We start from the raw sequence: 27,036 nt of genomic DNA, 5'->3' as shown, positions 1-27,036 counted from the left end.
GTATCAGGACTCAAGGTAAGCTGGCAGAAATCTAGGCTTTTCCCGGTGTTGAGGACGGAGCGCCCTCCAAGAGACTTAGCACGACTACAATGGGAGCCTAACTGACTGCCATATCTGAGAGTCCGCATTTACCATACCTAGCCAGATCTATATGAGGGCAATATAGGGAGAGCCTTGCGAGGACTGTGGGTAGCTATGGACTTCTGGCAGACTCTACCGCTCTTGGTGACTGGCAGGATTGCGCTCCTTAAAATGATGGCGCTTTCCCGACTGCTGCACTGTTTTAACGCGCTCCCACTATGGATCCCTTCAGCCTTCTTTAGGCACTTGAATCCCAGATTCGGACCTTTATTTGAGGCTCAGGGCTACGCAGGATAGCCCTCAACACTGCAACGGCCTACAGCGGTGGGGGGCTACCGGAGCCGGAATTGGCGACTTATTATATAGCAGCTCAGCTGCAATGGCTAGTACAATAAACAGCAATAGAGACAAGGCAGATGAAAACACCTAGACAAGCCAAATCACCACTAAGTGATCTGCTGCAGGTATTTCTCAGGGTGGGCAGACCAGCAGGGACGAACCTCCAAGAACTTAAAGTACAAACCAAATGCTGGCGCAGAGGGCTGCAGAGAATGGGAGTTTGGGGTCCATATTCACCAGACATCCCCCTGGATATGTTGAGAGCACTTCCGCATGGGAGTAACTGGCGAGGCTAGGATAGAAGCCGGGGCGACAAAAATGGGTGACCCCCGAACGCATAATCAGATATTTCCAGATAGAGGCAGCTTGTCCAAGCTGCAGGGAAGTACGAGCACACATTCTGCACATGTTCAGGTACTGCCCCCACTTGAGCAACTTTTGGGAAGGGGTATTACAAACAACAGGTGAGGTTGTTGATAAGGAGTTCCTCTTCTCTCCTATCCACTTCCTGCTGGGATGGTTCCCCCACACAGCGAAAACAAAAAGTCACTAGTAGGTTCCAAGACCTGGCATTTGTACTAGCGAGGCACGAAATAACCAGAACCTGGAATACAAGGAGAGGCCCCAGACTAAGCATCTGGAAGAAGGAACTCCTGAAATGGGCGGGCTGTGAGGGGCGAATACTGATGTGGGAAGCGAAGAGCAGAGTGCGAAAGATCGAGATAGCCAGAGCCTGGGAAACACTTGTACATGACCTGACGCACCCAGAAACAGAGAACTGAGATGGAGAGGGGGAAGATTAGTAAGGAGGACCCCCGACGCAGATATGCTAACAATAACCGGCAAGTCCAAATAACTCCTACCTAGACGAGACCCTGAAAACAAACTCATTGAGTTTACATTGCACTACCCTGCATATACACTCTGATTACTGCAAGTGTTGGTCCAATGTCCCACACATGATCCACTTTCCGAGTGACTCGCGGGGAAGGTGGAGTGGGGCGGTAGTTATTGTTACAGTTTTCATTATATTCCACTTTTCAAGCAGATCCAAAATGTAATAAACAAACTAACAACCAGGAGAAGGTTCAGGTCAACAATGGAACCCGAACAGCAGAAATGTAACAATCTTATATAATAGAAAAACCAATAAAATGTGTTTAAAAAAAACAAAACTAGCCAATAGACCAGAGAGGCAACCAGTTCTTAATTTGTGAAAAAATAAGTGCCGGGCCCTTGTCAGAAGCCACTGCAGCTTGCACCACCGATTGCCCCTGCCTGCGCTGCCAATGACAGCACCATTACAACTACTGACTATCACACTCCTCTAAGTGGGACAATTCAGACTATTCCAGGTCCCCAAAGCTATAAGAATGGCTTTGGAGGCAGGAATTGGACATTTTAAGGTATACTGAATTATCAAACAACTGTTGTTGTGCTGGTCTCTAAATTAGACAAAACACCACCATGCAGTAGACTATCAAAAGTGCAGGTGCTGAAAATTAAGTGCCGTTGCCAAGCACCAGACACCACCAGCTCAAATTAATCCCTGGAGGAACCTCGACAAATCAGAGTGGTGACTGGTCAGAAAACTTGAAACACTAATCACATCACTGGAGGTGCCTGAAGTTGTGACTCCCCATGTAGAGACCAAAGGCTAGTGATTAGTGACTATGATACTCTGTAGCTTGAATTGCAGTGGAAACCTGGTGCACCATCACAGATTGCTAGAGTGGATCCAATCTCTCCGGACCATTCAGATTTCCACAACACAGAATTGACAGAGCAACTCCAGAGGCATTAAGACCTTTAAAAAAAAAAAGACAGATTTGCGATGTCTAAAACTACCTCCGACAAGGGCCTATTGCCTTTGATGTACAGCACCAATTAATATGTTTTACTTTGTGTTCTGAATCCTATTATTGGGGGGAAATAGTTTTTTTTAGTGAATGAGGCACCGCAAAGGGTCCAAAATTATGCTAGGTGAAACCCTCTGAGTGGTTATTGCACTCCAGTAGCACTGAGGAGGGTCACTCGGAGGTAATCCACTTGGCTAGTGTTGATGCAAGGTGTGGGCGTCTGAGGCGTAATATCCCGTGACAAAGTATATATTAGTTAGGGATATATTCCTGCTAAAGTGATTGTTACTGTACTGGACAGCTTACATGGAGTCTTGTTAAAGTCCTTTTCATTCACTGATCCAAAAGAGATTCTTTCGTGATTTACCATACATATTGCTTACCCAAAAGGAGGTGGATAAGCAGTTGTTTTTTACTGTGATAGTTACGACAAAATTGGCAACAGTGCACACTGATTAGTTAATTACCAACAGCCAGAGAGGATAGTGGGACCAAAACTATTAAGTACATTACGTGTAATGTCCATGTACTTAATAATTATCTTAAAAGGTTACAGGGTCCACACATGTTTATGGCAATATTCCATAGGTATAGCCCTTCTAAAAAAAACACACACATCTACAAGCTGTAGGAGGGAAAGGCTAGAAAAAGGTGGAGAGAACAAATTGTCTCAGCTACCTTCTCAGCCTATGCTAAGGAAGACACACTATGGGTGTCTTCAGGAGTGTCCTGTCAGCACAGGTACACCAGTGCAGGCACTGAGAGGAATGTGTTAGTGTACTGATTATTAGACAGCAAGGAGGATTGGTCTGCTAAACATAGGTTCATAATCAAGATAGCAAAAGTGTTTTTCTGGTCTGGATCTAGGGGCCCTATACTTAGATGCCTCTGTGGTCTGGGCGGGACACTTGAATTGTATTCTGGATGGAAATGTGGACAGATATCCCTTAGAATGGACACAAAACCAGATATGTCCAAAGTGATATCAGTGGTTATGACCGAATGGGAGTGAATTGACATTTGGAGAGAACTCCACCCTAATGCAAAGGAATTCTCTTGCTACTAAGCCACGCAGGCAATCTATACTAGATTAGACAGGACACTGACTTTGCATACACAATAAATACAAATGTTGCAAAAACTCAATACTTATACTAGGTATTCTGGTCAATGTTCCAGTAGTTATCAGTTTAGTTCTAACTGGAAGCCATGACACAGCCTTTTGCACATGGGTTTGACAATTTTAGTGTATTTTCAGGATAACTGGAGTTGCACAGGCATGAGAATTAATGAGCGAGAGCCAAAGAAATTAGTGCCGAGAGTACCTGTACGAATACAATCTATGCTAATTTCATAACACCCAGAATATGCATGGAGAGAGTAAGAGATGCAGAAACAGGAACCTACAGAGCCCTAAAAACTCGAGCAGACAAAAGCCAAAAGAGAGCTACGTGTAACCTGGGATGGCCTTGCAGACTTGCATTGAGGTACTATAGATCACGCCTACATAGTGAGGGCGACAAATCAGGTAAATTGTTGTCATGGTTGCTATGAAGGAGGAAATCGTACCCACTAATAAAAACCATAAACAAGCCAAACCAACACTGTTGATGACTCCGGCAGAAACAATAGGGCAATGAAGAAGTTTCTGGTCTATCTTTATTGATGGTTGGTGATGGACAAAGGTATCCAGATCCAGGAATATCGGCTGGAGATCCACCTGAATAGGATTGATAAAGAACACTAAGCTTGTTTAGAAAGGAATTACAGAACGAGAAACTGCTGGAGGCAATTGAAATATCAGAGGGAAAGTTCCTGAGGAGGTGAGGGGTGGCTACCCTGCATATAAGTGTCAGACCTACAAACTGCACGAAAAACTGCTGAAAGTAAAGAATAAGGCCAGTCATAATGGGAGCCTGCCAGTATCAAAGAGAGAGGCCATTACCATTAAGAAATGTAATAACAGATAAGAACCCTTAAGTACTAAGCTTCTATAGAACCCTGCCCCTAATGAACACTAACATCTAAATCCTTTGCAAAGTCCAAGCCAATATACTACATAGGGTGGTGGTTCAATGGTTTGAGGACCAATGTGGATTTATCTTGGGACATAGCAGTCTAATCAACATATGCAAACGTATGCATGTACTGCATGGCACTAGAAGAGAAGCGTGTCCTTAATGTCTAAGATATAGAAAATACTTTGGACACCTCAGAATATAACTACATGTTTACAGCTCTGGCAGAATACCGATTTGGTAAGAACTTCCCGAGATGGGTTTGATTACTTCATAACACACTCGCAGCAAAACAGAAAAGAAGTGACATTATTTCCTACAGTTGGAACAGAGTGTGGTACTACGCAGGGTGTTCACTCTTGCCAGTGCTGTTTGCACTTGCATTTGAGACATTGGTGATAACACTTACAAAGAAACTGCTGGTTTAGGGAAGTAGAGTAAAATCGGATGAGAGCATTTGTATTAGTGTATGCTGGTGACACGTTGATCTACGTTACTCATTCTCTTAGGGCAGTCCCATTGCTTCTCAGGGAACTCGGCAGACTCAGTAAGATGTTGGGCCTAATAATTGGGGCAAATCTGTGATATTTCCATGGGGGGCTTGGTGACCGCACACAGATCATCTTGTTATGCTGAGACTCAGATGGGCAATGGATACATTCAGATAGCCAAGTTGCCCACTCTGATAAAAAAACGATATATATATTTAATCATTGAATGGTCAAACAAAGCCAGCTATATATACAGAATTGTATTATTTGCCAAGTCAACTTCAACGTGAAACAATATGGGCCTCACCAGACGATAGCTGGGAGAAAATGCTGTTACAGGACTCCTTGCTACTTCTGTATGGATATTCCCCCAGAATAAGACAGGTGGGAATGGCAAGGGGAATAGCAGTGTAGAATATCTTGAGTCAGCTACCATTCTCAATAGAAACAGATTTTGTGGCTCCAGCTCTTTAAATGTCTATCTCCGGACATGTCAGTGATGTAACGAAGAGAAGTTGCCCCCTTCTGGGATTTATAACCAGAGGAAACCTTCCTTATATTCACCAAGGCCCGAAAAGCTTGAGACGCAAGACCCTCTCATTTCATACAGTATGCCTAACTGGTGGCAATTGCAGGTTTAAGACATTATGTGGATCACAGGGTAGGGCCGTAGATATGTTTCAATAATTTAAAAATCATGAAAGTCAGACAGAAAGAAGGTACCGTTACAGTGAAACAACTCTAGGAAAGTGATATGTAAGACCTAATTACAGATTCTGAATGGGCAACAGCCTGTTTGCAGGTAACCGACCTTTAGAGCAATGCTGGTTTCAAATAAATTCATTTGAATATTTTGCATCATACTTATCTTGACCCATAAAAAACTGTATACAATATATCCAGAAAGGGCATTTTCATGGGATTGTAGAAGCATAATTCTTTCACATGACATGTTCCAGTAGCATACTAACCACCTAATGGGAAAGAGTTGTGATGAGATTGTACCCGGTGGCTACATTATCACCAGAAATTACAAAATACAGCATTACCATATTCTGGTTGCAGTACAGAATTCGATCGAAGAGGGAATGGGAAAAGGATATGCGGCTATGAGCAACAGCAGAGGAGATCCTCCTGGAAACTGTAAGAAAAGATCTGATAGCAGCAATGGATATAACTAGTTGGTGAGGTATGATTAACAAATCTGCCACAGTAGCCAATAAGTATGTACTACAAAAAGAATAGATGCGAAAGGAAAAATGAATGATACAATTGGAAATGAACTCTGTGAAAGACACTTAGTCTTTTCATGTGTCTTAACTTCAATTTATAATTTACACCCTGTTATTCCAATATACGTATAATGTTATATAATTTTAGATCACCTACGTACTGTATTTGAGAATGAATATGAGAACAGCATGATTGTTATGTTTACATGTTCTTGTTTAAGCATGAAAAAAATGAAAAGATGATTAAAAACAAATCCTTGAGATCAAAGCTGGATGAAATGACCATGCAGAGTGGAAGCTTAAATCTTCTGCAGATTGGGAATCCTGATAAAGCACTTAGACGAGGCCTGGTTACCCTCAGGAAAATAAATGCTGCTGTCTTTTTAGCATAAACGACCCTTCACAATCCCAAAGAACTGTCAACTTCCAGGCAGTAAGAAATCAATACTATGGCAACGACTTGGAAGTACGTGGAGACTCCCAAATTTAAGGAACCAAGCCATTGGCACCTAGGATACTTCCCAAAATGGGTTCTCACCCATTACACTTATGGCAGAATTGACCAGAGTGGACTGAAGGCCAACACCCTAAGCATCTGGGACTAGTCATGTAAGTGTCAGGTACAAAGACTGCCAAAACAAAATACACTCAAATTATCCATTTGTGCACAGACCAGTTCCCAAAGTAAAGTAGCATAAAGCAAAATAGATGATATGCTTACAAACTCGACCGTTGAGGCAAAAAGGGGGAAACAAAAAAACAGACTGTAGCTCAGGTGCCAGTCATTAAATGGTGGGCAAAGATGAGGAACATCACTAGGGTAAAGTGAGCAAGTGTGTGTAGAAAGATTTGAGCTTCCCTTCAGACTCACATTATTCAAGTATGAACAAGTAATTTCCTTAACTTCGATAACGGTTTGTGGTGAATACTCCATCTACCTGCAGATATCTCAATTCTGGAATGTCCTCCGGCTGCCAGACTGAATCTGGACAAGTTGAAATAGCTCTCAAAGACAAGCAGGTGGCACTGTATCTCCAAAACAAATCTGATGCCTACCTATGTGTAACATCACAGAGCTGTGCATTGTGCAACCCTGGTGCTCTGATGTCAACTCATGTCCTCTTTGCCACACCCAGAGAGCCTAAGACTAGATTGACTAAAGTAACAAATGCATGCACCAAGCTAACCTGGAATCTTACCAAAAGATAATATACAATACTCCTAAGAATGGGAAACCGGGTGGGCAGGTTGGTGAGGAACCCTTAGCTATGATTCTTGCGGATACTCAAGCTATCAAAAGTAAATATGAATTTTTCTGATGGATAAATCAACATGTGGATTTCTTACCTACTGAATAACCCCCAGAGTTGGCTCGGAAGAAAACCATAAAAATTTACAGAATAAATCCTGCAGCATTTTCCAGAGCATGTTTTTAACACATAGGAAGGCAGTATAGAAACGGTCTCTCTTGGGAGAAGACCAACTGACAACAAGATGATTACAGGTCATAAGTAAACCCTTTATTCCAACATTCATTTGGAGGAAAAAACGACATCCCTTTAGTGGAGAAAGGCAAAATGCACACAAAAGGAAAAGGGGTTAACATAGCCGCAACTACACAGTCAGAAGCCCAAGCAATAAGAACCCAGAAAAATAAAATCCACATACCAAATTAAGAGGTCCCATAACAAAACTACCATGAAAGGGGTCAAATAGGCTCCCTCTAAGCCCACAGTGGGAAGAGAAAGTAAGACGACGTAGAAATCCTGTTTAGCATATATGGGAAGATAGTCCAAAAGTAAGTGTAACCAGTTTTCTCAAAAGACAAATACTCCACCTGCAAGTCTGACAAGGGAGATCCCCCAGAACATACACACATAAGCAGCCCCAAAAGAAGTTTCCTACCTAAAAGGATGCCATTTACCACATCTCTCCCTTACTTACCTTGGAATTGAAGGAGAAGTGTAGCTCACTGGTTAGAGGAGGCATACCCTGAAGCAGAGATCAGGCCTGGGACCTGGGTTCGATTCCCGACGCGGCAGGGTCCAGAACCCAATTGTCCACGGACTCGATAATTCTCGCTTCGGTGCCCACTCTAAGCATGAGTTCACACTATGCAGCTCTGGGCAACACGCCTGCTTAATCTCCACAACGGCCCCCCGCGGCGGGATGCCTGGCTTTCACCTTGGGGATACCCAGTATGGGTTATCTTACAGGGAAAAACCAGGACGGGTTCCCAATGCAAGCGCCAAGATGCCCGTAGGGTGATAGTTGCGCTCTATAAGTACCCCAATCAATCATCATCAATCAATCACAATAGGGTCAGCCTTCCCACAAAGATGAACCAAAGGTGGCAGAGGAACCCAAGCAAATAAAGAAACTCTGAAGAAGGGGTGTTTGTGCCCAGTAGTATAAGTTCGTACCAGGCAACACTTTCAACCTGGGCACAAACAGGATGAAAACCTTGTGGACTGAAACAAGGACCATCGGAGAACAACTGTTGAGACTAAAAATTCTATACAACCGGGTTATCCACATGTTAAAGACCACACCAAGGAGCGAGCAAAAAACTTGTGTCCCAAAAGGCACTTCCTCCACATGCTTGCATTATGTTGGGAATTATTCCAAACATCTCTCCCTTTCCTACCAGTTGGCAAGTTACCAACCAATCTGACCCACTCTCTATCTCAAGAGGCAACTTAGGACCATAATGTAATCCAAGCAGCTGAAACAGATACAGCCTCCCCCTGACATGATCATTTAACAAATCTAGACAGAGGCAAGGCACCTCATTACTATGAAATGTGGAAGACAAGCAAGAAGAATTCACAATCAAAGAGGAACCTAAACACTGTTCCCTACCAAAGTTGAAATGTACAGTCACGAAACAAGTTAACACAATACAAAATGCAATGAACCACAGGGTAAAATCCCTGACAAACCAACTGGAGAGCATTCCAGAAAGAATGGCTCCTTTACAAAGGGATCATACTTCAATGCATTATTTCCACTGGGAACTGTGCATCATGTATTTTAAATGGAGACAAACTAACAAGTGGGTCTCAGAGTGGGGAAAAGCCATTTCACTTACTCAGACTAAACAGCACCTTTCCCAGAATGTGCACACCAATTCAGACATGCTCCCCAAGGAGGCATTAAACATGATTTGATAGGGGAAGCCTGGGAAAAATAAGTCAAAAATTGTTGCTTCTATTCCCAGTACCCTAGAAAGGCACCCCTCACTACACATACATGGGAACACAGGAGCAGCTGGTTATCAGAGTGAGACTGTTGGCGTCACCCAAGGTCACATGTCTGGTATGACTTCCGTGTAGTATGCCCACCACAGATAATAGGTCCACTGAGCGGGTAACAAAAACATCCTCTGGCCTGGTTTGCTATAGAGGTAACAACGATCAAAGGCCACATTGAGCACATTTGCCCATTTGCCTGATTATTGCTACGAAGGCCAAGGTCCTCAACCAAGCAGGTCTAGCAAAGACCTCTGAGGATCCCAAAGTTCTGGCCACAAAGACCATGGTAAAGACCAGATTCTAGAAGTTGTCTTAGAACTCCAAACAGCTATTTACCACTTCTGTGAAATGGCTTCTCAGGCGATCTGGTAGTAAAGCATCAGTATTGACGTGATGTTGCAGGAGCAAAGAGCCAGGCTCCCTGGTGAAAACATGGTCTTCCCCATCAATTAAGTCAATAAAACTCTTAGTCAGCAGGGAAGGACGGAGGAGGACCAGAACAGACATCAGTAAACTAGGCACTTTTAACCCTAGGCCCTTTTAACAATAGGCACGAAGACGGAGAGTGAGAAGATAGAATTTTGGGTCATCAGGGACTGGTCGGTGATGACAAGCCCTCTTTGTGCAGGCTACCTTTGCAGAAGCTAGCCATTTCCAAACTGGCATGATCGAGTATCAAGTCTGATTAACAGACAACAAGGGTTCTGAAACAGGACAAACAGTCTACAATATATAGGTGAAGATGACAATTGTAACCTTTGGCAAGAGTACAGGCAATTCGAAGACCTCATCTGTCTTGCCACACATCCCAGGAGCAGGAGCGGAAGAGGGCTGATGATCAGCTTAGCCTACAGATGGGCATAAAGGTTTCACTCAAAGTTCTATTAGTATCAAATAATCCCAAGAGCAATCCTGGGTCATGAGGCACATGTAGAACCCAGACTCCAAGCACAGATGTTAGGTGAATCCAAGCAAAAGTCTTAGGAATATCCCCTTTGCAACCCGATCTCTTCATCTTTGTGCGGCATTATCTATAAGCACTGTACTTAGAAAAGTAGAAATGAAACCTCTATTTCTTTTTCTTTTTCAGAACTGAAAGCAACTCTGCATCCATGTCGGAAGGCATGAAAATAAAGACAAACCTATGTCAGGGAGCAGAGAGGCACCATACACAGCTCTGTGATGTCACATCTGAGGAGACATCAGAGCAGCGCCGCCGCCTGTTGAAACGGGAGAGATATTTACATTTTTTCAGGTCCAGCCTGGAGGATATTCTATATGTGAGGAATCTGCAGGTCGAGTTATTCACCAGAAAATGACCATTAACACAACAAGATGGCTCAAGGCACGTAAACAAATTAGAAAAGAAAACCATTGTAAGAGTGCCGAATTTCATTTTGTGAAATATGTTAGGGAAACTACTACATATTTCATATCAAAACCATCTAGGAATGGTTTACGAATTAAAGCATTGACTGATATAATTTATACCCTTGAGTCTGAGCAGTGCCTCACCTTGACATCAACATGATGACCAAGACGTGCCAAGGCTCCAGTGCCCCAGTTGCTAGGATTGAGTTAGAGCAGCCAGCCACTAGTTTGAATAACGTACGGTCTATGTAAAGGCCAGGCTTCGTGAACTATCGAGCTCATGTGGACAATCTTTGAAAACTAAGGTTCAAGTGTCAGTAACACACACTTTATTCCCTCCAACTTACAGCTTGATCCCATACAACCCCATATACGAGTGTGACACTGACCTGCACATTGGAGATCTGCACCGGGGAGGCAGTCGTTGGCGTTGCAGGGCGTGGGGCCATGGCATTCTGCGACTGCGCCTGAGCCTGTGCCTGAGCTTGAGCTTGTGCCTGAGCTTGAGCTTGAGCCTGTGCCTGTGCCTGAGCTTGAGCTTGAGCTTGAGCCTGAGCCTGAGCTTGAGCCTGAGCCTGTGCCTGTGCCTGAGCTTGCGCCTGCATCTGTGCCAAGGCTTGCTGCGGGATCATCAGCAACTGTCCATTCTCGCTCCGTACAAGCACCATACCTTCAGGGAAAAAATAAAGATAAAGTGAGGATTAGTTTAGCAGGTGTGGATATAATCACGTCAGAGCAGTATACAATTCCCCAAAAACTTCAAATATAGAACTTTTGGTACAATAAGCAGAATAAATAATTTTTATTTTCAACAGAAACTTAATGGTTTTGCAACATGATATGCTAAAGATTTAAGAGCGATAACTGCACTTTCTGAAAGTTGGCAGATTTGTTTTTCCTTATTGGCGTTCCTGAAACCTAAAACAAAAAAAAGGCTTATTTACAATGGAAATTGGACCTTGCCAGCACACAAAAAAACACTGGATCCAACTGCGAAAAGTTGAGATACAGCATGGGCAGCATAAGCTCCTCTAGCTACTCATCCAACATCGCATCCCCATCAGCAAGAAGACTGATCAGGAGGATAGGTGTGGCTTGGGGCCTGCTGGGAGTCTTAATTTTACATTCTTTCACCCCCCCAAAATGGAAATTACCTTCAAATTTGTATGAATTTTCCCAAAGTTACTTAAAAAGTACACCAAATATGCAAACGCTAAAATGAAGACAATACTGCTCTTACAAACACACCATCACAGGAGAAGGCCATCAAAAGGTGCTTGAATGATGTTAGTTACCAGCCACTTTATTTGGATTTGTGTTTTGTTTTCAGACACAATGCAAATATAAATGAGCTCCACAGATTAAATGTTGAGATACAAACTATTATTTCCTGAATTTAACTAGGACTAGAGCACCGATTCCAGGAATAGCAGGTAATCCAGTTTGGTGTGAATGTAAAGTTTCTCAAATGCAGCTTTGAAGTGTGGGCTTCTTTCAAAGCATGTACATCTAACTGTGGTCATATTTGCACTTCCAGGTCCCCACTAGTCATTAACAGAACAGTTTTGCAATCAGATAAACTGACAGAAAAATCTGAAATACACCACACCCACATTCCTTTCAAACTAAATTCGATTTAAAATATGCCTCAAGGAGAAGTCTCAGAACATCGATGTACATTGGCATAATCTAACAACCAGTTTCAGCCCACTTTAGATAAGCCTCAACAAGTATGCACGTGTCAACTATCAAGTTCACAATTTCATTAAATTGATGAGCACTAAAAGGTACCTCGTACTAATAACTCAGTGTGTTGCATGACATACAAATAAACTCTATAAAGGTCTAAAGCCGTAGATTGAAATGCAAAGCATCAAACTATTCGAATAGAAAAATGACTAAAAATCACAACTTTACATCAGAACGATATACTATAAATATAAAAAGACGACTGTTTCAAAGATGTGGAAAAATGCGAATCGGCTTAAAACTTACTGTGAACCTCGAATACCACGCTCATGCACTCACAGCATCACATGCTCTTTCATAAAAAATGTAATTATATCCTACAAACTTTAAACAAGGAATCCACATAATTTATCACTCTTTATTCCCCCAGTGACATCTACGTTGACCTTGCCACTAGTCCAACAGTAAACTTTTTGAACTATTCACCCAATGACTCAATTTTGCATTCCACTTCGCCCCTTTTTGGAAAGTCTTTGAAAAGATTTGCAGTAATCAATCTACATTTCTTTTGCCTGTCCTTGGTGCCTGTGCCATGCACCACAAAGCTCTGCTGTGATGGGCTTGTAAAGATGGCAATGTCAAGGTAGGAAAAAAAGTCTTAAGTGTTTGGAATAGATTCCTTTAAACGTTCAAATGTGCATTATGTGCTTGTTTAACATTAAAAACTAATTTGAGTTAGGTATACTTTACAGAGGTTTTTCACCCTGGGTTCCAAAAGTTGGTCCCTACTACTCACTTAGGCCAGTCAGTAACAGAATGATCATTTTCCTTGATTTCCTGATATTGGTACAGTTTCAGTATCACAGAAGAAATTTTCCACTATAAAGTCAAATCTAAGTATATTCTTCACATTTATTTTATAAATTCGTACTGCTGGGTTGATTGTAGTGGAATAGAGAATCAAGCCAACTGGGGAAAATATAAAGTTTAAAAGAAATAATAAAGTGAGTGAACTCAGTATTGAGGGGGGCCGAGTGGAGATGCAGTATTGGTGCGTTTCCATAGCTGGACGTTGTTTATACCCAACATTTTCTGGCATGACTGTGTAATCACCGTATTAAGGAATGGAGATTCCTGCATCACGTGACTTAGCAGTGCTACGTACAGGTGGAAAAGTTATAGACTGAACTGAGCCATCAAGCACTCCATATGCCATTGGTAGGAGCCCATCTGAAGAATAAGGAAGTGACTAGTAAAGAACAAAAATTAGGAACCTGAACCAGTCCAAATCAATGCCCTCAACAGAACGGCATAACTGGAGAGAAAGAAACAACTACTACAACCAAACATTGATTTATGTTCTAAAAAAAACCAATTACTTCAACATTATAGGTTCACTGTACTTTTGTAGGTTTGAAAGGTGGCTTGGTAAGGTCAGAGGAGGATCCGACAGACACCGTTTGAACTTTTAATAAACAGCCAGGACCTGACCTAGTGGACAGATACCCTAAAATACCAGACACTGGAAGGTTCTATAATATTTTCTAACGACTGTCCCAACAGTGCGGTTTACTACCGCTACTTCAAGTGTCTATATGTCTAATTTTTAACACAATGTCACTATACTGCAGTGAAAGAATTCCCAACAAGATTTGGTTAGAAATTATCAGAAAAAATGTGATCAGAAAAAATGTGAGAGTGGAGAGAAAGCACCTCACGGTAGTAACACCAAGGGGGGCTTGCTAGTTGGCACTCACTAGCACACCCACTTATCATCGGTTGCTTTCTCACCATGAAAAGGAAAAGTGTTCCAACGTAAATGTTCTCAAAAGTGAAGGAAGGAAACATTGAAAGAAAAGTGGAATATGCACTGTTAGTGGAACTATCACATAAGTGCCCTGCTGGTCCCCGTGAGAAAGGAAATGAAAAGCAATTTCCAACATTAACAAGCATTGGCACAGCCAATAGGTCTCGCCTTTGGGACCTTATAAGTGTTTAGCCATGCAACAGTAGATGTTGTTGCACCAGGCCAGAGGGGAGGGAGGCTGGAGAGGAGGGTGGCAAGAAAGATGTGGAGGGCAGGGAGGGAAGTGAGGCCAGAGGAGAGGGAGGCTGGAGAGGGGGCAAGAAAGAGATGAGGAGGTTGGGGGGGGGGACTGTCCTGAAGGAAATGAGGTGCGAGGTCGGGGTGAGGCCAGAAAGAGTTGAGAAGGGATGATGGAGAGGGGGAAGAGTAGATGAATATGTGGTGGTGGGGACAGAAAACGTTCTAGAAGCGAGCAGGGAGAGAATAAAAGACGTGTGGAGAAGAGAAGGGTTTCACGCAGATAGAAAGGGGAGAAGGACGCTGCAAGGCGAGAAAAGAACATCGGAAGATGAGAAAGAGGGGTGAGGGAGAATCGAAGGAGATGAGGACGGATAAGCAGAGGGAGAGAAAATGAGGACAATGATGCGAGAGTGGAGAAGTTAACGAGATACAGATGAGACGATGGCGGTGGGGACGAAAACAATGAGATACGGATGAGAGAATGAGACGGAGGCTGGAGAAGTGAAGGGCGTGGAGGGCGGGAGAAGGGTGGGGGAGCGAGCATAGGAAACGGGAGAGAAAAGATTTCCGAGGGAATAGTGGAGAGGAGAATAGGAAGGCCGTGAGGCGCAGAGGGAAGAGGTGAAAAAATGAAATGTGGAAGCGTAATAAGGGAAGAAAAGAAAGTGAGGGTGGGGGCTCAAGGGTGGGATATAGTAAGAAATGGGTGGCAAAGAGAAGTGATGGGAAGGAAGAAAGTGAAAGAGAGAACATTAAAAGAGAGTGCTGCTCTAGAGGGGACACGAGGAAAGGGAGTACAGGGCATGAAAAGGGTGTGTGCACACTTAAGAGTGTGCACCTGAAGATGCGTAAAGGTGGTGAGAGGGAGCAAAGGGAGGGCTGGGGAAGTAATGATGTGGAAGAAGAGAGACGTAGGCTGAGATGGGGGTTGAGGAGTAGGTGCAATGGCATGGTATAATGAGGGGGAGTGACGTAGGAGAGAAGGAGCGTGAGAGAGAGGTTAAGAGAGGGACGTGTGGTGGTGTGCATCAGGTGGTACTGGGACAAAGGCAGTCAGAGAACGAGGGAAATGAGACAGACCACGTATAGAAAGAGACAGCAAAGTGGGGAGGATGGTTATAGGATTAGAGGTGGCGCAGGTAGAAATGTGGGGAAAGAGGTGAGACGCGGAAGGACTGCATGCTGCACGCGGGAAGGAAGGGTGGAACAAGGGAGGGGAAGGAAGCACACTAGGTGGAAAGGGGGCAGGAGATATAACGAAAAATGAAGAACAAAAACGGAGGTTGGATGGGCAAAGGAAGAAAGAGGCGACACACGAACTGGAATAAATAAAACTTAAAAAAAGGAGGAAACTGGAGGAAACAAGCATTGGCCACGAAAGTCATCGCGATCACGATCGCTGTGAAAGCAAAAGTGATCGCGATGACGCACTAAAACACGCAATGGATGCGCGCGCAAGAGCGCGTGCTTGTTGCACGTTCTAGCAAGCTGGCTACAAAGCTGGGGGGAAAAATGCTACCACGGGCCACAGCTTGCGCATGCCTGTGCACATGCACTGCAAGCTGTAGCCGGCTGTAGCATTTTTTGAAGCTCGTCAGACCAGCGCCCAAGCGCTGGGTCAGGCGAGACCTAAAAATGAGGTCCTACTCACTGGCTAGATTTAGCTTTATTCGATGCTGTGAGCGTCCTCAGTTAAAAATGGTTCAACTCAGACCATTGTTACGTCCAAAGCGCCAACATGTTTCCTTGCTATCAATTTGCGCAACTTCATCAGGGCAGGCTTCGGTAGTGGTGCCATAATTGAGTGTGGGTACCCGGTGGATACGTGACCATTTGGCGCGTGCCGCCTAACGAGTTGGTTGCAGGTACGAAGGACACTGGCAGCAACTCGACCAAGAGGTTATTCTAAGTGAAGTGAAGACTGGTCATCCCCTTAGCCCTGATGAAGTTGCGCAAATTGGACGTAACAATGGTCTGAGTTGAACCATTTTTTAACTGAGGACACTCACAGCATTGAATAAAGCTAAATCTAGCCAGTGAGTAGGACCTCATTTTTAATGTTGGAAATTGCTTTTCATTTTCTTTCTCACATGGACCAGCAGGGCACTTATGTGATAGTAGCACTAACAGTGCATATTCCACTTTTGTTTCACTGTTTCCTTCCTTCACTTTTGAGAAAATTTACGTTGGAACACTTTTCCTTTTCATGGTGAGAAAGCAACTGATGATAATAAGTGGGTATGCTAGTGAGTACCAACTAGAAAGACCCCCTTGGTGTTACTACAGTGAGGTGGTTTCTCTCCACTCACATTTTTTCCGATCACATTTTTTCTAATCATTTATAACCAAATCTTGTTGGGAATTCTTTCTCCGCAGTATAGTGACATTGTGTTAAAAATTGGACATATAGACACTTGAAGTAGCGGTAGTAAACCGCACTGTTGAGGGAGTCGTTAGAAAATATTATAGAACACTCCAGTATCTGGTATTTTAGGGTATCTGTCCACTAAGGTCCTGGCTGTTGATTATGTGTTGAGTGGGGGGCGGCCTGACTTTTTCTCCCACTTTGCTCTTTTCTGTGTTGATAACTGTTTGAACATTTACCTTGGAACAGAATGGGTGTGTCAAGTCATGGGAATTGTAAGGTCAATGATCAAGAGGGGGGAGAGGGCGGAGAATGAGAACAAATCAGAAATTATGTAGGGGTAGAGGCACTAGTCAACAAGCATTGGCAAAGCCAATAGATCCTGCCTATGCAAGATCTATTGGCTTTGCCAATGTGTGTTAGCAATTTTGCAAATGGCTGAAAGTAAAGAAATGAAAGAATGAAATGCCAGCATTCGTAAAGCACACAGCTACCTCCAGAGAGGTGTCCCGGCGCTGGGGGCCGTCAGGAAGATTAAGCGAGCTATTGCCCAGAGTCACATGGTGCTGGGCTAACCTGTTGCCGGCGCCGGGAATTAAACCATGAACCCCGTGGTCTGGAGTCAGGCACCCCGGCTGCTGCGCCACGTCTCTTCCACAAGAGGTATGGTGCAGAAAAAGCTTTATGAAAAAGTCTGCACTGACTGCTTTATAGCTTTTTTTTTTTACTTGCAGTTATGTTGCACTGACGCCGGCACAGCTGTATAATCTATAACGTCCATATAGATCTATAGTCTGAAGGCCGCAAGTGCACTCTTGAGCTTTGCATATGCCCCCTGTTCAAAACTGGCAAGCATTTATTTACAAATTAATCGACGTGAAAGAAAGCAAGTAACTAGGGTGTCTGCACAGTTAACTTTTGGGCCAACCTAATTTTTAAAGACATTCTGCAACAAGCGTGTCAAAAATGAAAAAGCCTCATCAGATATTGCAAATACGTATATTATTCACACGCAGAACTGCTTCAGCTTAGTAGTACTAGAAGATCAGACTAAACCAGGGCAAGTATTTTTTTTTATTTTTAGGAACAGTTTTCAAACATGAATTTTGAAACGTTCATGCTTCCACCAAACCACCTTGAAAATGCCAATAGTGAACTAATAGGCAAGCCAGTTATGTGCATCCTTAGACTGCCTGGGTTGCTATTCTACATGGACATTTCTGTAAATGAAATACTGGAGATGTTTTCGTACATCACACATCCTTAAGAGATGTATTTTAAGATCGTATTATATTTAAGAATAAAAAAGCATTGTTTTTGCCTGTCTCTGGCAATGTTTTTTGACCATGATGTAGATGGCTATAATAAAAAAGTACCTGTCGGCGCAAGAACCGGCGTCGGTCCACGCCGGTCCGGCTCCGTGTCCACGTCGGGGTGGAGGCAGGGGTCGATGCCGGCTGGGGACACAACAGGCATTGGTGGCAGACGTGGTGCCAGTGTAGTCAGGTCGACCGACGCCGATCCGAATCCAAGGGGACCCTGCAGTGCCGGGGCCGGAGCAGCCGGCGTCGAAGGCCCACGGCCCCCTGCCTAATCCACGAGGCCCGAAGGCACGCCGGCAAAGTCGGACTGCCCAAAGATGGCATGCATCAAACTCCAAAGCTGGGCAGGGGTCGCTCGGGTCCCGGAAAGGGAGGAACACCCAGATTCGACCCAACAGGGTCCGCAAGCAGAGCCCTGGGAGGGGCACCACCCGCATCCCTTGTCGCGTCGGCCGGGGAGAAGTCGAAGAGCGACGACTGCGAAGACTTGGAAGAAGATTGGTGGCTGTGGCGCCGCGACCGGTCCCTCGACCTCTCACGCGAACGGGACCTCGAGCGGCACAGAGGAGTCTGTGGGGGCCACGGGAAGCGAGCGCTCCCGCGAAGACTTCGGGTTCATGGTCCGGCAGTCGGAACACGGATCCATTACCGACATCAACCGTCGGCAGGACTCGCAAGCCTTGAAACCAGGCATCCCTGACGTGGACCAGAAGTCGAAGACTCAAAAACGACATCGAGAAAAGTCAGCAAAAAGTCAGTCAAACAATGACTGGAAGTACTGCTCTCTCCGGATCTGCGCTGGCTGGCGCGAAAAAAGAAAGAACTGAGGTCAACGCGCGAGGGCGATGTCTAAGTAGCTGCCGTGACGTCATCCCGGTGACCACGATGCCAGCGACCTTTCGATGGGCAGGGGTACTGCTGACAAAAAATTCTACGGATTCGGTCTGACCTCTGGGGGTAATTCTAAGGTAAGGAATCTATAACTAACTGTCTCTTTCAGATAGTCGTAAACATAAACCAACAGGTATAATTTTAGAAGGGAATAAGAGACAAGCAATGAGGAATGGATCTTAACTACAAGATGTGCAAGTATTTAGTGCACATAATAAAAGAGAAATGGGAAATATAGTATAGACAGAATGAAAAACATCAGGAGGAGGTAGATGAAGAGAATAGAATAAATGTGTTGAGAGAAAAAGGAAGACTATAGTCACAGGAGTTGGGAAAAGTGACAGAAATTTAGCATGGGGTTTCAAGTGCCAGTGAGAATTGTGGGAGCGGAGTTGCGCAGATCACATAGGGAGTATAGTTAGAGCGAGCATGCAGAAAAGTGAAGGAGAATTTGAAGTAAAAGTCAAGAATGGTGCATTTAGGTATTAGGAACGCAGACTGGCTTGGAAGAAGATACCGAAAGCTTGTGATGTAATATTATATTAGAAGGAGAGACATGGAGTACATCTGAAAAGGTATAGATGACGATTGATGTGGCTAGAGAAAAATCAGGCATGGAGATGAATGAAATGGTTCCTTAGCTGTAGGAGTTGATTTTCACCATATAGAAAGCTCTGGATTCACAGGAGGATAGAATCAAGGTACCAGGTTCACCAGCTAGTATTTGAGCCTGAAATGTGTTTTGAGCTGCTTTTTTCATTTCTTGTGTGCATAGTGGATTCTTCCATTTGGTCCCTTATCCCTTCTTGAACGACGACATCACACGCCCCAGAAACCTCCCAACATAGTCTTCATTTTCAGATACTTTTTTTACCCCATTTTCGCCACTTTCTTGTATGGTTTCCTCTTCTTGTACTATACTTAGTGTCCTTCGTTTGCAAATTCACCTTATCCAGGGAAGTGGAAGTGGTATGTGAATCCCCATAAAATCCTAAAGCTGCACAACTACTCCTACACAGTTGTTTTCATTTTGTTAGAGTGATTTTCTTTCTGGATTCATGTACTGTGCATTGATTTTGTAGCGGTAGTCTCTTCCCTTGGGAGGCTGGGATTCCTAGAGTGTACATTTGCAAACAAGTGTTTTAATCATTATTGTACCACCTGAGCCCCATTGTTGGTTTGAATGTTTATACATTAAAGCTTTAGGAAGATGTGCACAGACCTCTGTGTGGCTGCCATGCAAATATTGTTTAAAAATACATTAGTGGTGGGCGTGGCCAAGATGGCGGCGGGATAGGACGCTCGCTCTTCGGCTCCTGCCCGCCGTCCACCCACTACAGCGTAGCTTGGCCCTTGAGGGCCCGAAAGATGTAGTCCGGCCCTGGGGACCGATGCGCGTCCGCTCCGGACCTGAACAAGGCACAAGGTCCGGGCTGCGGGGGTGAGCGTAGAGCCCGATCCGGAGAGGCGGCGCGGCAGCTCCAGCCGCCCGCGATCGGGCATCCTTGACGACACGGTGGTCCAGGTCTGGATCGCCGAGGCCTGCATTCCTGTCCCCGCCTTCCCTTCTGCGGTCCCGCTGGTCGGACGATCCCTTAGCACAGGGCGCCTGGAATGCCGCCCGGTCTCGACGGGGCATGCTTGGGTCGGACCCGGCTGCTGTTCATCTGGGGAAACCAAAGCGGCTCAGTGTTGCTGCCATCCTGGAGTGCCATGCGGGCGTGCTGTTCGACCTTGTGTAGCTGAGCCCGTGTCTGCTGGAGGAGCGACGGGGAATCACCGGGCCGGAGCGGGTCGTGCTGATCCCCGGCCTGTAGTGGAGTGGAGCCTGCTGGAGAGGTGACTGCAGCGGCAGAGACTGGCGCACGCTGCGGGATCCGTGCGGGGCCTCCAGGATCGGGTAGCCTGGCGCCTGGGTGGCGCACTGCGAGGTTTCCTGGGCCCCTGGGCGCAACGGCCCTTTCATCAGTGGGGCCCCTGGACTGACGGAGGTACCTGGAGCGCCACGGCCCTGCCAGCACCAAATTGCCTACGTCGGGACCGCAGTGGAGCCCTATTGCACTGGAGGTGGCGCCCCCAGGACGGACTGCCTCGAGCTGGCGAAATAGGTAGGAGACATCGGGTGTGGGGTCTGAGCCACGCGGCGTCGTGGAGGCGAGGGGGAGGCACGAGCCACGTAGAAAGCGGCGCTTGGGTGCCGGGGAGCTTGAGAGACCTGTTGTGCCCCCCCCCTGGGAGCTAACATAGGACACTCACGACGGACCCTGCCTTGTGGGCCTGCGAAGCGCATTAACCCTCTCTGATACGCCTGGGGGACGTCTATGTGGGAGGCGAACTTGGCTGGCCTGGCGCAGCGGAGCCTGAGGTGAGCGACAGGGACCCGGAGGCGGCCCAATCCTGGGTAGGGGGCCTGTGGTGGCCCAGCGATGGGAAAGGTTCGGCTGGCTTCTCTTCTGTGCCCACTACAGTGACTCTGGGTGACATCTTTGGCAGCTGTGATCGCACCACGGAGGGGGAGTGCCTGGGAGTGGCGGCCTGGACGCGGTGCGGCCTACAGGTTGGCGGTGATGGGGCCGCGGCCCTCCCCTGGTTTGGTGGGGGCGCTGCGGCTGTGGGGCAGTGCCGGCGCTGCTCTTGGGGGGCATCTGTTCAGCGATCGAGAGCGGCGCCCCGGCCACGTGTGAGGGCCCGACAGAATGTCCAAGGCCAAGACCGGCAAGGGGAAGCCACTTAAGGATATCTTCGGTCGAGCACAATCCACGCCTAACATGGCGGCCGCAACATCGGAAGTTCTCGCAGAGCGCTCCCCCTCGTCCACTGGGGATGAACCTATCACTAAAGCCTTCCTTGAATCACTCTATGAGAGGACATTCAATCAGTAAAGGCGGAGTTTGTCGAGGAGCTCCGGGAGGTTCGTCGAGATGTTGACAGCGTGGGAGAACGGGTGGCCTCTTTGGAGGAGAGAAGTGACACCACAGTGACGGACCTCTCTATGTTCCAGCAGGAGGAGCTTTGACTTCGGGACCAGAATGCCGACATCCAGACCCACTTAGAGGACTTGGAAAACCGGTTCCGGAGGCACAAAATTCGAATCCGGGGAGTCAAGGCCTCAGAGGACACCCGAGATCTCTTTGCGTTCACGCAGGGCCTTTTTCGCCACATCCTAGGGGACTCCCATCAAACCGAGGTGGTCTTGGACCGGGCGCATAGAGTGGGGCCACCCCATGCTTCCAACGCGCCACCAGCGGACATCCTGTGTGTCCAGGACTTTCGTACTAAAGAGGCCATTCTCACAAGGGTGAGGTCACTTCACTTCATTGTTTATCAGGGACACTCCCCAGTGTTGTTCCAGGACCTAGCCCTGATTACGCTGCAGCGGCGCCGCCAAATTCGCCTAGTCACTGAACATCTCCGACAACAAGGAGTCTCCTACTCCTGGGGGCACCCTTTTCGCCTCATCTTTCGCCACTCTGACAGACTATCAGATTCGCTCACTTGTGGAGGCATGCCGGGTGTTGGGTCTAGCAGCTCCCACCGAGGAAGATGATGCCCGCAGCTCTGCATCAAATACCGAGGTGTCCCCGGCGGGATGGCAGCGCTAGGGCGGTCGGCACAGGTCTCGGGGGCCGCCCCGATCAGAGATTGTTAAGGGTCAGCAGGCGGCCCTCTCTGTGGCTACTGAAGCTCTTTCTGGAGAGGACCCGACAGGGAAATGACTGTCCTGCCAGGCCGGATGGGGGCAGCGGTGGGAGTGGGTCTTCCTCTTGGTTCACGTAGACGCCTATGTGGCTGATTGACCAGTTGTCCTGGGACGACGGACTCTTTCACTTAACGGGACTGGTTGTTTTGCTCCCCGTTTGGGATTTGTTTCAGGGATATTATTTACCTGGGTATACAGGATGTTTTTTGTTCCTCTTCCTTTCCTGTTTCTTATTGTTATTGGGTGGGTCCCCCTTATCTACGTTTTCTTTTGAATGTACTATGGAACGTACCTTAGGCAGTCACAACCCGCTCCTGCTCACATTGCTTTCTCCTAGGGCCCCTGCTGCGCTTTCTATCACTCATTCCCTTTTTGTACACTAGATGCCAAGTAGACCGCTTAAAGTGTTGACCCTTAATGTCCGAGGATTGAATAACCCAGTCAAACGTAGGGCTGTACTGAGCTACCTGGAGCACTCGGCTGCCGATATTTGCATCTTAAAGGAGACCCACTTGCTTGCCAAATTTCACCATAGGCTTAAGTCCCGAGCCTTCCCTACACAGCTTTTTTCCTTTAGCTCCACTAAATCAGCCGGGGTGGCAATTCTCGTTTCCCGCTCCTTTCAGGGTAAACTCCTTCAGAAGGGTGCTGAGATTAGGGGTCGCTTGCTTACATATCATTTCCTTGTGGCTGGGGTGTCCCTCGTAATTGGCTCGGTGTACGCTCCCAACGAAGGGTAGAATAAATTCCTACATCACGACATCACGCTCTCACCGAAGCGACAGCTAACTCAGAGCGGCGCCTGTTGCTGGGGAGGAGACTTGAATCTAGTATTTGACAACGTTGTAGATCGCTCGTGCCAGCGCACTAGTCAAGTGGGGCCCTCTCTCGGTCTGGTTTGACCCATATTCGTGACTTGGGCCTGGTGGATCTGTGGCGACACCTCCACCCTTCGAGACGCGAATACACTTTTTATTCAGGGGCTCATAAGACCTATGCCAGACTCGATTATTTTCTGTGCTCCGCCCCTCTGCAGACACTAGCTACGGAGGCTGAGATTCTCCCTGCGTCTTTATCGGACCACTCTCCGGTCATGGCTTCCTTTTCACTCCCACACACGCAATTACCGCTGCGGCATTGGCGTCTTCGTGACTCCTTGCTCCACCACACCTCCACGGTGGATCAGATTAAAGTAGCCATCGCGAACTACTTAGCAATTAATGCTAACGCGGACACTTCGCTCACGACTCAATGGACTGCCCTTAAAGCGGTCTTTCGCGGAGAATTCATAGCAATTTCCGCTGCAGATAACAGGGAGCGTAGCCGGAAATGGGACAAACTCACACAAAGGGTGGTGGAGTTGGAGCAGATGCACCAACGCACCGGGGCCGCTCAGGCTTGGCGCCAGCTCTGTACTGAACGAAAACAGTTGGCGGCGTTGGATCAGGACAGGGCTGAATACGCTAAGCTGTATTCGGGGGATTCCCTTGATATGTTGCATAGCCTTGATTATTTAAAAGCGGCTCAGATACCTGCCCTGACTGCGGACCAGGTCGCTCAACTGGACAGAGATATTGGACTGTAGGAGGTGGTCGCGGCTATCTCCTGCCTCCGCCTCGGCAAATCGCCTGGCCCGGATGGCTATTCTGCGGCCTTTTATAAAGGTTTTTGCAACCAGGTAGCCCCTTTGCTGTGTGATCTTTTTAATACATTTGCACAGGCGGGAGCGATCCCGGAAGAAATGCTGGAGGCCTCGGTTATTGTTTTACCGAAGCCCGGTAAGGACGTTACAAGTTGCGGCAAGTATAGACCGATCTCCTTGTTAAACATGGATATTAAATTATACACTAGCATCCTGGCGACACGTCTTGCCCCATACATGACTCAATTGGTGGAGCCAGATAAAGCAGGTTTTATCTCGCAACGGCAAACCATCGATAACACGAAGAGGGTACTCCATCTTATTGAAAAAGCTTCTCGCACGCAGGGGGAGTATATGCTACTGGCGATTGATGCCGAAAAAGCCTTCGACAGGGTTCACTGGCCCTACTTAGAGCAAGTATAGCACCGGTTTTGCTTTGGGGAAAAGTTGCGCACCCGGATATTGAATTGTTATCACATGCCCCGGGCAACGGTCCGGGTAAATGGCCAGACGTCCTCCCGTTTACCCATAGAGAGGGGCACCTGCCAGGGATGTCCCCTCTCGCCTATCCTATTTGCGCTCTACATGGAGCCTTTGGCGCGGAGAGTTAGACAACATCCTCTTATAGCAGGGATCAAATTCGGGGGAGATATACATAAGATCAGCTTGTATGCAGACTACATTCTGCTTTCCCTCACTGACCCCGTTCAGTTGCTGCGGGCCCTTTTCATTGAGCTCCATAACCTCTCCCTAGCCTCGGGCTTTAGGATGAATATGGATAAATCAACCGCCTTAAACATCTCACTGTCCACGACCACATTAGCCTGAGTAAAGGGAGAGCACCCTCTCCAGTGGTCCGCCACTACGGTCCCCTACCAGTGGGGGTGCAGTTGGGCCCAACGATCCCAGCCACCATAACGGCCAACTACGACAGGCTTCGAGCTCATGTCTGCAGGGAACTAGGCAAATGGAAGCACTATCCCCTCTCTTGGCTATGCAGAATCGTGGCTGTCAAGATGACCATACCACCCCCCCCCCCCCCCCCCCAAATCCTTTATATCTTCCAAACTCTTCCGCTGCGCCCTCCCGCAGGTTGCATTCAACAAACCCAGTCCGAACTGGCACACTTTATATGGCAGGGGCGCAGGCCTCAGTTTAAGCAAAAGATTGCTGTTCTCCCCCCGGAACAGGGAGAGGTGGGCATACCGTCCTTGCAGCTCTACTTCTACGTGGCACAGCTCCGCTATCTAGTCGAGTAGAGCAGTTTAGAATCCGAAAAGCACTGGCTATTTCAGGACCAGGCGGTTGCGGCGAAGCCCCTACAGGGTATCCCCCTTTCTTCGGAAGCAGCATAGGCCGGCCAACCTCTACGCCTCTTATATCATGAGCACTATATTGGAGGCCTGGGACCGCACTGCTACCTCCTCACATGGGCTAACCACATTTCCCTCCCCCATGACCCCGTTGTTTGACAATCCAAATTTCACCCCTGGGTTGGATACTAGGGCATTTACAAGCTGGCGTCTTACCTCTTGCCGGTCCCTGGGTCATCTGTTTGATCTAGAGGGCATACTATCCTTCCCACAAGTCAAGACACACCATGGCGGTCCAGAGTCTGATCGGCTACAATATTTACAACTCCGACACTGGGCACTTCAGCCTCAAATCAAAGCCGGGGCACAGCGCTTCTTAACCCCATATGAGAAGTGGCTGATTACTCGGTCTTCCGATAAAAAACTCATCTCTGATCTCTATAAACACTTGCTTGTAGCTATAACGCCGGACGGGCAAGATGGGAGTTGGGGAGGAGTCTCTCGAAGAATGGGACAGCATATACTACAGAGCTAGACACTCGGCGTACCATGCAGGATTAACAGACGCTGACCAAGGTCGCCACCTATTGGTATCATACACCGGAACAACTCCACCGCTTTGACTCTCACGTTAGTGATATGTGCTGGAGGGGCTGTGGGGAGGTGGGTTATTTGGAGCATATTTTGTGGAGCTGTGATCGCATCCAGTCCTACTGGGCAACAATTTTAGATGAAGTAGATGCTCACCTAGATACGCAGCTTGCTCGCTTTCCAGCCTATGTCCTCCTTGGCCTACCCAACCCACTAACATATCCCCCGAAATCCCGGAGAGGCCGCCTCATTGCCATTGCCCAAGGGGGAGCCACTCAGAACATAGTAGCACATTGGCGCTCCCCCCAGGCTCCTCCGCACTCGGGCTGGCTAAAGCGGCTGTGGAAGATCTTGGGCATGGAGAAGTTGTCCCTCACTCTTGCGGGCAAGGGGGAGGAATTCCCAGAGCTATGGCGGCCTTTTCTGTCTCTGCTTACAACGGAGTTCCGGGAATTAACGTGCTCCCGGTACCTTAGGCTCCTCCGCCTTGCGGATACTCAACTTCCTGCGAAACGCAAGCCTCGAAGGCCACGATGACTTGCGTGCATCGGGGACCGTCCTTTTTTCCCTTTTTTATTTCTACTCATGGACTGTGGACAAGGGGGGGGGGTTAGCGGGGAGTTTTGATTTTTGGGTTTTGCGTTGGTTGCGGAGGGTCCTTGTTGTTGACCCACTCCTTGCATCTAACTTAGTAATGTTACCATAGCTGACACTAACTGTCTGAATTGCGCTGTCTTTCAGGAGCATGATGTCCTGTTGTTTGTTTTTTTGCCTTTTTAAAATCAATAAAACAGATTTAAACCATAAAAATACATTAGTGAGGAAGGTGAG

The 27,036-nt window shown here is 46.9% G+C and overlaps 1 protein-coding gene across 3 annotated transcripts in view; it reads right to left on the bottom strand.

The window, feature by feature from the left end:
• TAF4 (TATA-box binding protein associated factor 4) overlaps positions 1–27,036 on the bottom strand; it is a 298,522-nt gene that overhangs the window by 136,548 nt on the left and 134,938 nt on the right. For all 3 annotated transcript variants that reach the window (XM_085619781.1, XM_085619783.1, XM_085619782.1), the window contains exon 3: positions 11,035–11,315. In XM_085619781.1, coding sequence (XP_085475907.1) covers positions 11,035–11,315 — 281 coding nt within the window. The remainder of the gene's footprint in view (positions 1–11,034; positions 11,316–27,036) is intronic.

The sequence above is a fragment of the Triturus cristatus genome, chromosome 7 (genome assembly GCF_964204655.1).
Source record: "Triturus cristatus chromosome 7, aTriCri1.1, whole genome shotgun sequence".
Classification (NCBI taxonomy): domain Eukaryota; kingdom Metazoa; phylum Chordata; class Amphibia; order Caudata; family Salamandridae; genus Triturus; species Triturus cristatus.
Note: the sequence above shows the minus strand (reverse complement) of the source record. Positions and strands in the feature narration are given on the sequence as shown.